The sequence below is a fragment of the Typopeltis vanoorti genome, chromosome 16, assembly GCF_054136105.1.
Source record: "Typopeltis vanoorti isolate ZY-2024b chromosome 16, IOZ_Tvanoo_1.0, whole genome shotgun sequence".
NCBI classification, from domain to species: domain Eukaryota; kingdom Metazoa; phylum Arthropoda; class Arachnida; order Uropygi; family Thelyphonidae; genus Typopeltis; species Typopeltis vanoorti.
The window spans coordinates 56,361,752-56,374,628 of NC_143564.1; the positions used below are offsets into that span (position 1 = coordinate 56,361,752).

The 12,877-nt window shown below is 33.9% G+C and overlaps 1 protein-coding gene across 1 annotated transcript in view; it reads right to left on the bottom strand.

Moving 5' to 3' along the window:
• The window catches only part of LOC150098035 (nuclear hormone receptor FTZ-F1-like), a 333,419-nt gene that overhangs the window by 28,967 nt on the left and 291,575 nt on the right, over positions 1-12,877 (bottom strand). The window contains exon 4 of the mRNA XM_090406144.1: positions 4,078-4,336. Within this exon, the coding sequence (XP_090262270.1) occupies positions 4,078-4,336 (259 nt within the window). The remainder of the gene's footprint in view (positions 1-4,077; positions 4,337-12,877) is intronic.

Below are 12,877 nucleotides of genomic sequence, written 5' to 3' on the forward strand. Positions count from 1 at the left end.
TAGAGACAAAAATGTAACGGAGCTAAGCTGTGTGTAAAAGTAGCTAAATAAAAATCATGGGAAGACTGGTGAAGATATAGAAGGCAAATATCAAGAAGGTGGCAAAATGTTGTGTATTCAAAAAGCTTAGAAATGAAGGAAAATTGTGGATAAGAGATTAGGAATAATGTAAAATGAATCATGTAATACTGTCTTAGTATCCTGTACACCTCTTGAGAGCACATGTCAAGAAATCAATGATCATGATGATAGTGAATAAACATTAATACAATGAAGAGATGAATTTTTTAATGTGTTTTCCACCTACAAACAGTCGTAAACATATAGTATTTTGACACTGTTTGTAAGCTAAGGTTTTTTTTATAATTTTTCTTTATTTATTTTTGTATTTTTTACATGCTCCAGAAATCCTGTTCTAGAAACTAAGCATGGAACTTCTACAAGCCACTTCAGGCATCCAGTAAGTGTGGCAGTGGTTTCCCACCAAGCAATGAAACTCATCTACCACCTAAGGACAAAACAAACATGCTTCCAGTGGGATTTGTACCCACAGCATGTCAGTTGGAGAGTGAATATGAGAGCCACTTAAACTACTCCAGCTGCCTTTTAACATTTCAGATTTTTGATGACTTTCTCTACTTCAAGTATGGATACGCTGGCCTGGTTGGCTGAGTGGTTAGCATATCCACTCTTCAGCGAAAAGCTGCGGGTTCAAATCCTGCCATGGTCATAGATGTTTGTGATTGTCTGTGAAAATACTAGTGGTGGTGGCAGGCGGTAGATGTCATTGGTGTAGTTGTAGTTGGTGGATTGAGTAGTGAAGAGAGAGAGTTGTAGAGTAGGTACCTTCCCTCCGTGAATCTTTGGATTCCTGGAGGTGTCACGTAATAATAATATATATTTCTGACTGCATTCCTATTGGGAGTTTTCTACCAATCATGCTGACACCGCTTGTTTCATTTAGCTGTTTTTCAAAGTAATTACTACAGACATCTAAAATATCTTTATCTTCAGTTTTCATTTCACCTTTACCATCTCTGATTCCTTTTATAGTACTTTTTTCCTCCATTTCTAAGGTTTTTCAATAGACTCCAGAATATTCTGCCACCTTCCTGATATTTTTTCTACGTTGTTACCAAAGTCTTCCCATGACTTTTGTTAGCTAGTTTTACACAGTGCTTCATCTTACATTTTTCTCTGTATTCTCTAAGAGTACAAGCTCAGTTATTTGCCATGAACTTTTGATATACGTTCTTCTTTTTGTTCACTGCCTTTTTAATTTCCTGAGTAACAACTCATGGAGTTGGGATTGTAAGAATTTTCCTATCCTTACAGACCTCACCACATGCCTCTCCAACTGAATCAATCAATGTGTTTGCCAGGATTTGTCACTGAATCTCCAAGGTTTAGTTCTTGTTTTTTTCCTTCAGTGATGTTTGTGTATTTGAGTCTACAATTCACCTCTGAAAGCTGCTTAACTTTGATTTGTTTTAAAACTTTCTTACACACCCTTCTTTTGAATATGAAATTCAGTTTTATCCTGTTCAAAACTAAATAGTGATCACTTCCTATTTCAAATCCTCTGTATGCTCCTGTGTCCTGAACCAGTGGGAAAACATTGCTATCAACTATAACATAGTCAATGAGATTTGGCTTATTTCTTGCATCTTCTCTCCATGTGAATTCGTGCACATTTTTATGTTGGAACATGGTGTTAGTAATAACTAATCCATGTTTTGAACAGAAATCAAGCAGTTACCATTATTATTAGCTTTACAGTTTTCTTCAAATTTTCCCAAAACATTTCTGTATGTCCGGTAATCATTTCCTACTCTACTGTTTAGATCTCCAACAAGAACCAACTTTTCCTTTTTCATTGAGCCAGCTGCCTTCTCTAATGCCTCAAAGAATTCTTCTATTTTATCCTATGGAACCATAGGCACAAATAAGTCTCAATGTCTAGTTCCCCATTCTGATATTTGTCCACATCACTCTACATGATATTGCATGCCATTCAAGAAGATTATCCTCATATTTTGCATTGAATATTATAGCTACTCCCTCTTTTCCCTGAAGGGTTACCTTAACCTTCCTAAGAAGGTTAAGGAACAAAATCATGAATGCTAAAATCATATTAAAAATAACATTATTAGAAAGGAACTTGAAAGCATTAGTATTCAACAATGTATGCAGAGCTAATCCAAAGTTGGTAAGGTAAAAAGACAAGCATTAAAGTAAAAGAGCCAATGAAAACACTACTTGGAGGAATCCCAAGACAGATCAAAAGGCAAGCATTACTTTACAGTGGATGATCAAATTATTAGAGCCACAGTGCGAAAAAGGTATTTTGCGAGTTTCGGGTAGAAATAAAACCACACTGTCAATGTTTTTACATCAAATTGTTTTTATTAAAATTAGTCCTCTAATGATACACTTAAAAAATGATAAAGTATGCTTATATAATTAAAGAAAAATGTATATAGAAAGAATTATGAGGTCAATATTTGATAATGCTGCCTTTTGCTGCAATTACTCCTTCAATTCTTTTGGCATACTTTTTATGCATTTGGCACAGTTTAATTTTATTGATTCATTCCTGTGCCACATATCAATCAAACACTCTATTAATTGGCATTTGTTGGTGACAAGTTCCCTGGAAATTTCCTGCGTCATCAGTTCCCAAAGGTTCTCGATGGGGGTTGAGATCCGGTGACTTTTCAGGCCAGTCAAGAACCTTGACTTTTTTTTGTCATTCAGGAATTTTGTTAATTTTTTTGCCTTATGGCAAGGAGCAGAATAATGCATGAATGTGAAATTGTTATTCCGGAACCACTCCTGTACCTGGGGTAGCATCTTGGTCTCCAGTACATTGATGTACTGATCCTGATTCATTGTTCAAGCCCAAGTCTTTGATGCGTCAACAAGCTGTCATTAAAGATATCTGATATCTTAATGCCAGCATCCTGCATCATTTTTGTAAGAACCCCCTGAGGTGCCTTCCTGTTTTCCATGCAAATATCTCTAATTTTTCTTTAATCCTGTGGGATGGTAATTTTTTTTCAGCCACATTTCTTCAAACGCTTCAGTGCCAATTCAATATTTGCATCAATTTTTTTTTTTTTTATTCGGCCCACTGATGCTCGTGAAACATTAGCAATTGATGCTATCTACCTTTGAAAATGTTTGGTATTCATTAAGAGCATTTTTATTTCTGTAATTTTCATTGGAAAAAGATCTTTGGCCTTGCCCATGGTAAAAATGCACTCTGTCAAGAAAAGAATAAAAAAAATCATAAAATAACACAATACAACACCTTATAAACCATATACAAATCTTGAAATAAACTACTTACCATCAAAATATTATAAGAATACTCCAAAAAGTAATTAAAATGCTTGAATAACCTCAATAACTTATAAACAAAAGAAAGCAACTGAACAAGATGGCTGTCAAGCAGTGGCTGAGAATCTAAGCATAAAATCTAAGAGAATCTAAGCATGGCATCCATATGACAGATTATAAAACCAACAGTACAGATTTGTCAACTGTATATTTAAAATCAGTAAACATATTATTTAATAAAAAAATATAAAGAGCTCCGTGACCAGGTTTTTGTTTATTATAACTGGTTAAAGTGTAAATTGTTACTGTAATTTATGGAGGTGGCTCTAATAATATGATCACCCACTGTATATGACAGAAATATAAGCACTCACCAAATTAAATGACAAATAGCAGATTAACTTAGAAGACAACATATAATAGAAAACAAGTAAAAATTTAAATTGTGTTCCACCATCACAGTAGTCGGTACATCCCTTGACAGTATGCAACAAGAAATGATAATCATATTATAATATCAGAAAAACATGTGATGTCTGTTATCAAAATAAATAATATAATGTTATGTAAATAGTGATTACACTACATTTAATCGTTTTAAGTCCTGTATCTATATATAAGAAATTTCCAGTTGAATTAATGAAAATGAATGCTTACATTTACTTACTGAACATACTTAACATTATCAAATATTCATTACTGAAATTGCATAATAACATTAGCTAACAAACTTACCAGGATTGAGCAACAGCAGAAATTTCAGGCATGTATAGTCTAGATGGTCAAATTTTAATTCTTGTAATCTGGCTGTGAGACGATGAAACTGGTCAGAAAGGGAAGGCATTCCCAATAAGGCCAGAGTAAGAAGTTCAAACTTTTGACCATTAGGCAGTGTTGTTTCATTGGGCAAATTATTATGTAACCTCTGGTGAATGTGATCAAGGATCAACATTTCACTCCATGAATGTTGGAGTATTTTCATCTGGTCATCAACCTGGAAAATATATATATATAGATAAATAAAGAATATCTGAATTTTCTGAATAAAAATTTAATCGAGTCTTAATGCTCTGGACCATAATTATTAAATTTAGATACTATGGTTAACTCTCACTACAGCAAACACCACTAATAATAAATATGCTCATTTATAACAAACTACTGAAAAGTCCCATAGGTAAATGTTATACTAAAGAAATTCACTATAGCAAATTATTCCTGCGATCCCTATGGGTTTGTTATAGTGAGCGTTGACTATTATTTTATTCTGACACATTTTGAATATAATACTACAGTGCTAAATGATAAGATATCTCACACCGTATTTAATTCTAATGTGATGGGGTGTTTTTTTTTTTTTTAATTAAGGTGTTATTTGAAAATTCACTGAACATGAATTATTTACTAACAAACACTGTAGGAATTTGCAAACTGAGTCAGTGACAGCTCAGAATATTACACATTCAGATAACAATGTATCACAGAAATGTAGCTAATCAATGAACAATAATTCCCCATACCAAGAAATTTCATACCAAAGAATCTGTAATAAAGAAAGCCATAGAGGAAGTTGATACAATGGTTTGACTTGAAAAAAATCTGACTGATAGTGCTCTTCTCCAAATTTTTTAAAATATTCTGTAGGATAGTAATTTTTAATGCTTGAAGATAAATCATACAAGTTTGCAAGAAGTTCAAAATTTGCTTCTTTAGCAGCCTGCTCAGCAGAAAACTTAGGGATTCAAATCCTCAATAATTAGAACAAAGAACATCCTCTTTCAAATATCTGAAGAAAAATAGATAAAACTAGTTCATTGTACTAGACAAGAAATTATATCAATGTTTTCATAAATATTGTACATAAGCAAAGTTTGTGTATGAAATATTATTATTAACACCAGACCTCCTTAAAAAAAAAAAAAAAAAAAAAAAAAAGCTACCTACACAGCATAAATTCTCTTCATAGGGAACATGCTATCTGTGAAGGAAGAGTGAGAACCATTTCCCAAACTAGGTTTCACCTTTATTTAGGTCTCATCAGTGAAAAGGTGACAACGTGAGAACTCTCAATGGCAAAACATATTTCTCATCAAGTATGTGAAGTCATCTGCTTTCCATATATATACCAGCGCATGTCATGAAGATTGTGTAATTTACAGACACAAAACACTCTATGATCTTCACTGCTCTTGCTATGAGCAATCAACTAATTAACAGACTATTATTATTTAGAGACTTTGATATCCCTTTGTATACAAGAAAGCTTTATTTTAATTTTAAAAAAAAAGCACTTATCTTAAGGGAATATAGTGTGCTGTCACTACAAGCTCAGTTATGGAACTTAATTTTATAACTGAATGCTGTAAGTTAAGAAGACAACCTGCAATGCTGTACTAACCAGGCTTACATGTACTGCTTGATTACTGTGGAGATATATTTTCATTTATTTTATTTTTTGTGTGTGTGTGTGCGTGCGTGTGTGTGTGTTTCTGTGTGGAGAAAGATGAAATAATCCTGAAGGAAAGGCATCATAAGATATACAAAGTACTGCTAGCTTCTATTAATGCAAAGAAGATGTAATGGAAAATATTAGGTCTCACATGCTCTTCCAGAAATGTTTCAATTCTTACCATATTTTGGATTAAGGTCATCACCATCTGGAGTATACACATATATACAAAAAACAAGCTGCACTACAATCTACATGGCATGCTAAAGTTACTGATCAACCATTAAAACTATTGGCCTCACCTCCGGTGAAAAAAGTCAAAGCTAGAGTCCTGTTATTATTATTATCTGTTAGGTTACAAAATTAAATTAAGCTGGAGAGGAACATGTTCACAAAAAAAAAAAAAAAAAAAAAAAAAAAAAAAAAAAAAAAAAACCCTTATATAAGTATACATATAAATGACAACAAACTAGAATGGATAGTGGCCAATAAAAGCTGAAAAATTGCTTAGAGTCAAGCAAACCACTTTAGGACTCTAAGCAAATTTTCAGCTTTCATTGGCCACTATCCATACTGGTTTGTTGTAATTTATATGTATACAGTACTTATATAAGTAATATTTTTCTTTTTTTGTGTGTGTTGCTCTCCAGCTTAATTTAATTTTGTAACCTAACAGATAACAACAGGACTCTAGCTTTGATGTAGTAAGGTTTTTTTTTTTTCACCAGAGGTCAGGCCAATAGTTTTAACAGTTGATCAGTAACTTTAGCATAACATATAGATTGTAATGCAGCTTGTTTCTTTGTATATATGTATACTCCAGATAATGACCTTCATGTGAAGGTCGAAACGTCGGTGTTTATTTTGGTTTATATTAAACTAAAGTTTTACTCTAATGCAGTAGCTGTTTCCTAATTTTCATGATGTGCACACACACAGAGAGAGTAAAATGATAAAATTAAATTTAAACTGTGCAACACATTGATAAAAATGTGCTTTCCTCTGTGTAAAACTTTTTCTGTAGACTCCTTCTGAAAACTTCTTGACCTAACAATGAAAAAACTAATTTCTAATTTCAAAATTATTTTTAAACATAATCTCCCTTAAGACTAATACATTTATTCCAGCAATGCTCAAGTGCCTGTAGTGGTTCTCAGTAAGATCTCTGCAAAATATCCCTCTACAGCTGCATTCACCTCTTGATTCGAAGAAAAACACTGACCAGCAAGGAAAAGTTTTAGTTTTGGGAAGAGATATAAGTCAGAGGGAGCAAAATCTAGGGAATAGGGTGGATGTTCCTACAATCCATAGTGCAGATCCTTTAATTTTCCCATTGCCAAAACACTTTTGTGGGCAGGTGCATTGTCCCGATGAAAGACGATTTTTTTCGTCTAGTCAAAAGATCGTAATAATATTCCGCGGTTATTGTTTTACCCTTTTCAAGATAATTAATAAACAAAATGTCTTTAGCATCCCAGAACACTGATGCCATGTCCTTTCCTGCTGATGAAACAGACTTTGTCTTCTTTGGCGGTGAACAGCTTCTGTCCACTGTTTTGACTGCTGTTTGGATTCTGGTGTGTAATGGTGAATCCAAGTCTCATCATAGAAATAAATCGATGCACAAAATCAGTTTTATTCTTGTTAAAATAATACAAGCACTGTTCACAGATTTTCATGCGAGTGAGTTTTTGATATGCTGTGAGCAAGCGTGGCACCCATCTTGCACAAAGCTTTTTCATATGCAATTCTTCATGCAAAATATATCCTACACGTTCTTTTGAAATGCCTATAGTCTCAACAATTACATGCACTTTTACTTGCCGGTCATCCAGTACCATATTGTGCAATTGATCAATGATTTTAGGTGTTGTTACACTTTTTGGACATCCTTCATGTGGATCATCTTCAAGGCTGGTACGGCAACATTTAAACTCGGCAGCCCATTTCTTAATTGTCGAAAACAGAGGAGAAGAGTGCCCATAAACTTTTATGGGCACTCTTCTCCTCTTCGAATGGATTTTGTTTGGCATTAAACCTTCTTTTACAAAGAATTTTATAACCGCATGATACAGTAAGCTGTATAAAACAAACTACTTGATAGAATGACTTGCAATTTCACATGAATGCTTATGACAGATGTACCAACTTAGAAAAAAAAAATGCCAATAGTGTTGCCATCTATGGTCGAGGCTGAGAACTTTTCAGACCACCCTCGGTCTGAAAAGTTCTTGTGTGTGTGTGTGTGTGTGTGTGTGTGTGTGTGTGTGTGTATATATATATACACACACACACACCCAGCTACAAGACGAAATGATTCTCAGTGTTTGCAATTCCATTGCTGCACGTTATCAGCTGTGCCTGGACCAGGATGGTCATCAGTTTGAATACAGACATTGAGGGATGAAAAGTACATTTATGTAGTGTACATTACAATGTGAAAGTTAACTGTATTATAATAAATACCAACTTTATGATCATTCAAAGTGTGTATACATTTTTTTGAGACACCCTATATATACATATATATATGTATGCCAGTTAGATCGTAGATGAATTTTACAGATTTTTTTCCAACTGAGAATGGGTTAATGATGACAGAAGAAACAATCAAGGAATGAGGGAAAAATCCAAATGTGAGGATTTTTTTTTGATCCTTCAAGTAAGACAAGCAAACCAGTCTCAGAACACACATACATGCACATCTACCAGATATAAGAATTTAGGAAACATAACAGGATTGAAGATGTGGCAGGTGGAGAATGGATAGCTGAAATGGATTTCCAATAAACAAGTCATTTATTTGACTATCCATCTTCAAAAATATAGCATAAACAACAAAACCAGGTTTTATCAGCAACTGGACTTTCCATGTTTTTATCAGTGACTATTTCAGTTTAATGATTTGAATACCATGATACCACTGCTTTTTGAATGTTCCATGTTTGATGATTTTTTCACAAAAAGAAAATTTATATAAAATGTTGCACTGAGAAGGCATAAGGAAAAACAAATATATATATTAAAAAAAAAAGTTTCTTAGCTTATCATCATTCAGAATGACTTTTTTTTTTTTTTGACACAGTCATAAGTACACTCAGATATGTATAGTTTATCTAGAAAATTGTAGCTAATTCCTGCATCAGATGCTTGTCATATTAGGGCAGTGTTTTGAAAAATGAGTGCCAAAAATTTTCTGAAGATGTTAGGTTTTTTGCCATGATATAGGTGTTTTTTTTTTTTTTTTTTTTTTTTTCCCTTCCAAAAATTCAATAACCAATTAACAACTGCTACCTGTTTGGCTAATTGAATAACAACTTCCCTCTCAAACTATTATGCTGTGGGTTCAAATCATATTTTGACATGAATGTTTGTGAAAGTCTTTATGTGGTGGACAATTTTCACTGCTAGTGCAAGACCTCATCCTGCTTAGTATAGGGTTCAAAATTAAAGTATTCCTGTTTTGGCCTTGTGGAGTGGCATCCACTGATCCAAATGCTGTGAAACTTTGCACAAATACATCGTGCATCATGCAGAAGTGATATCTGAGAAAGAAAAAAAAAAAGTGCAAAAATTCGCCACCAAGTACCCTTGGTGGCGAATTTTTGCACTTTTAATGCCAACTGCATAGAATTTGCATATCACATAACTTGGCAGGAGGGTTTAAAAATAAAAAAAATGGGCACAAGATTTTCCTCTTCATTCTGGTTGTTAATACCATCCACAGTGATGGCACTTGTCCCAATGTGAAGCTGTACTACCTAAAAAATTGCAATGCTGTTACTGCACTCAACAAATTTCATCTGAACAAATGTTGACAAAGTCCATTATCTCCATGTCCTCTGCAATGAATGATTAGTCATTTTGAAGAAACAGAATCATTGGAAGTTAAACTTGGCAGAAGTTGCAAACCTATCAGTTCAAAATAAGTGAATGAAGTTGATACTGCCATTGTGGAGCAGGCATGAATAACAGAGTTGGTTCCTGCAGTGCACATGCTATATCAAGACACATGGATGTGCCTTACACAACTGCCTGGAAAATTCTAAGGAACCTTCTGCAGTTTTATCCATTCAAAGATAACCATGACTCAGGAGTTGTACCTGCAAGAATTTTTAAAGTCCACTGACATTCACTTTAACATTCCTTGCTTGAGTTGAGTTGGACGCTGTGTGGCCATGGATGATTTTGTGGGGAGATGAGGCTCACTTTCACTTAGAGCGGTGAATATTCACAGTTACCGAGTATGGGCTATCCAAATCCCATAAATTCCTTTGCATTCACTCAAAGTTACTGTCTAGTGCAGGTTTACAGCTTTGTTTATCATTGGACCATTCTTCTTTGAGGACATTAACCAGTCGAGTCCTGTGACCTGCTCAGTTATTGCCAAGAGGTATTGCGATATGATAAACAATTTTGTTGTGCCACAGCTACAGTAGTGCCTGTGCATGGATACAGTCATTTTCATGAAGGATGGGGGGGGGGGGGCTCCACACATCGAATGATCTGTGCAGGAGATTCTTGGAGAACATTTCATGGAAGTCAGGAGTGATCAGCTGGGTCTGGGTGCTTCCTTCTGCATGGCCACCTTGTTTACCTGATTCCTGACCCCCCCCCCTGTGACTTCTGGCTTTAGGGATTTGGATTTTTCAAAGATGGGATAAATCCTGTCTTTGAGAAATCCTGGGATCAGCTTTGATAACTTGCTGCTGCAAGACAGCATAAAGCAGCATGTGTTCAACATCAGTTCCAACCGGTTGTATTCTACATTGAACATACTGTGCAAGGGATGCAGTTTTGTGGCATACTGTGAAGGACAGCACATTGAACAGTACAGCCCATGAATGCATAATGGAAGTGAATAAATGTTATTTATGCTTATGTCACTTTTCTCCTTCTTACACACACACACACACACACACACACACACACACACACACAGAAGAATTACTACATCAACATTTGGTACATCATACTGTATTCCTGGTGGCGAATTTTGGAACAACTTTTTTTTCTCAGATATTGCTTCCACACAAGATGCAACGTATTCCTGCAAAGTTTCGTGATATTTGGATCACTGGGCAGCACTCCACAAGGCCTTAAACAGGGATACTTTAATTTTGGTCATCCTGTAGCTGCCTGAAGTAGCTTGGGAGAAAAGGTACCATGGATCTCTAGAGCAGGTTTACCAGATTATTTAAACCTCACAGTACTAAAAATGTATGGCATGATAAAAAAATTAAATAAAAAATAATAATAAGTAAATATTTTCAATCATCACCCAAATGACTGGAGAACAAATTTGTTCGGCAATTTTGTTTGGATAGGCACTTTCCTAAAAACGTATTTTTAATTATTAGTGAAAAATATATTTTTTGAAATTATATATCCCATTTTCCCTTTTCATGTTAGGCTCGATGGCCTGTCATGACCAAGAGTAACTTGGAATCTTAGAAACCTGCTTAATGCTTATGATGAAATGGTTAACTATATTTGCATTGTCTGCTACTATGTCTGTAAGTTGCATGCCACCTCCATATGACACCAGCTAACATCTTCACTTGAAAGACCTGAAAAAATGTTCTTGACATCCTAGATGGGATTTGAATCCAGGTCTTTCCAACCAAAGGACACTGTTGGTACTGACTCAGCTATGTAGGCTCTTGAAATTATACATATTAAAATATGCTGTGGTGAATGTTTTAATGTGATTTAAAATTGTATTAAAAGAAATGCCAGAAATTATTATGCAGTAATTTAGATGGTTGCCATCTGTTATATGCCATCTATTTAAAAGATGCCTTCAGCTTGAAAAAAGCATTATGAAATTAAGTAGTATGCAGTAATTTGTCATTTTGGATAGTAATCACCTTTAATAGGATGTGAACCTCATTGTGAGTAAGCTGTTCATCAGAAATATGCAGTTTTTGATGAACAACTTGCCATTTAGCATTTCATCAGCACTGAAACTTAAATTGAAATTTACATTGAAAACTAAAGTGGGAAACTAGAATTTAAAAAAAAAATCTTTTAAAAAAAAATATCTTATCTTGTTTTTAACTCCTCCTTTATGATATATAAATGACTTTATGATTTGCATTTATCTGTAAACCTTTCTTTAACAAGAAAAGTCCTTGACCTGGTTTACCTTTCAGCACTTAACATCCTTACTTAGATATCTCATAAAAATCTGCATCAGTTCATGTGTATATCTTTCCATCACTAAAGGAAAAATTAGGCCAGGGAAAGCATAAAAATATGATCTATGATCCTTTCATAAGTATATTACAAAGGAAAAATGCCTGAATTTTGTTAATAAATTTCCTACACTCTTATCTGTTATGACTAATTTGCATTCTTTAATATTTATAGCATGATGATTCAATTATTACATGCATACTACCAGATGAAAGAAAATTGAAACTGCTTGCATAAAAGAATACATGGATATCCTCAGTTGTTAAAAGAATATAAAAAGCATCAACTATAACAGTCCACGCACTGCAGAGAAAGATAATATGAAAGGCATAGATGAATATCTCTATATGAATATAAATATCTCTTTCTACCTCCATCTCATATCTTACTGTCTGAAAACTCTCATCACCATTCCTCCTCCTTCCCACATCTTAACCTTGAGTGTAGTAATTTTATTATTAACTATCATTATTCTGTTATTACCTTTCACATGAAATTTTTGAAAAAAATGGGAATGCCTAAATCTATAAATTCATTGGAAGAGAATACACAAGAAATAAAAAATGTCTTATTGATACATTATTGTTGACATCTTCAGACTGGTTCAGGATACAAAAAACTACAAAATCTAAAAAAAAGAATTGCTCATCTAGTTCTGAACAGGATCAAAATGAGTATCACACTGAAAAGAAAAACGTTTAAGATAAAAATGTGATTCTTAATAAGAATCACATTTTTACAGCTTTCAAATGCAAGCCACCAATTCAAATATATAAATATTATAGGGAACAGGAAATTAATTTGAAATTAAGATGATAAAAATTTAGAAAAAGTTTTTAAAGAGACCATTTGGTCACTTTAAATGGTTAAAAAATAAATAAAAAATTG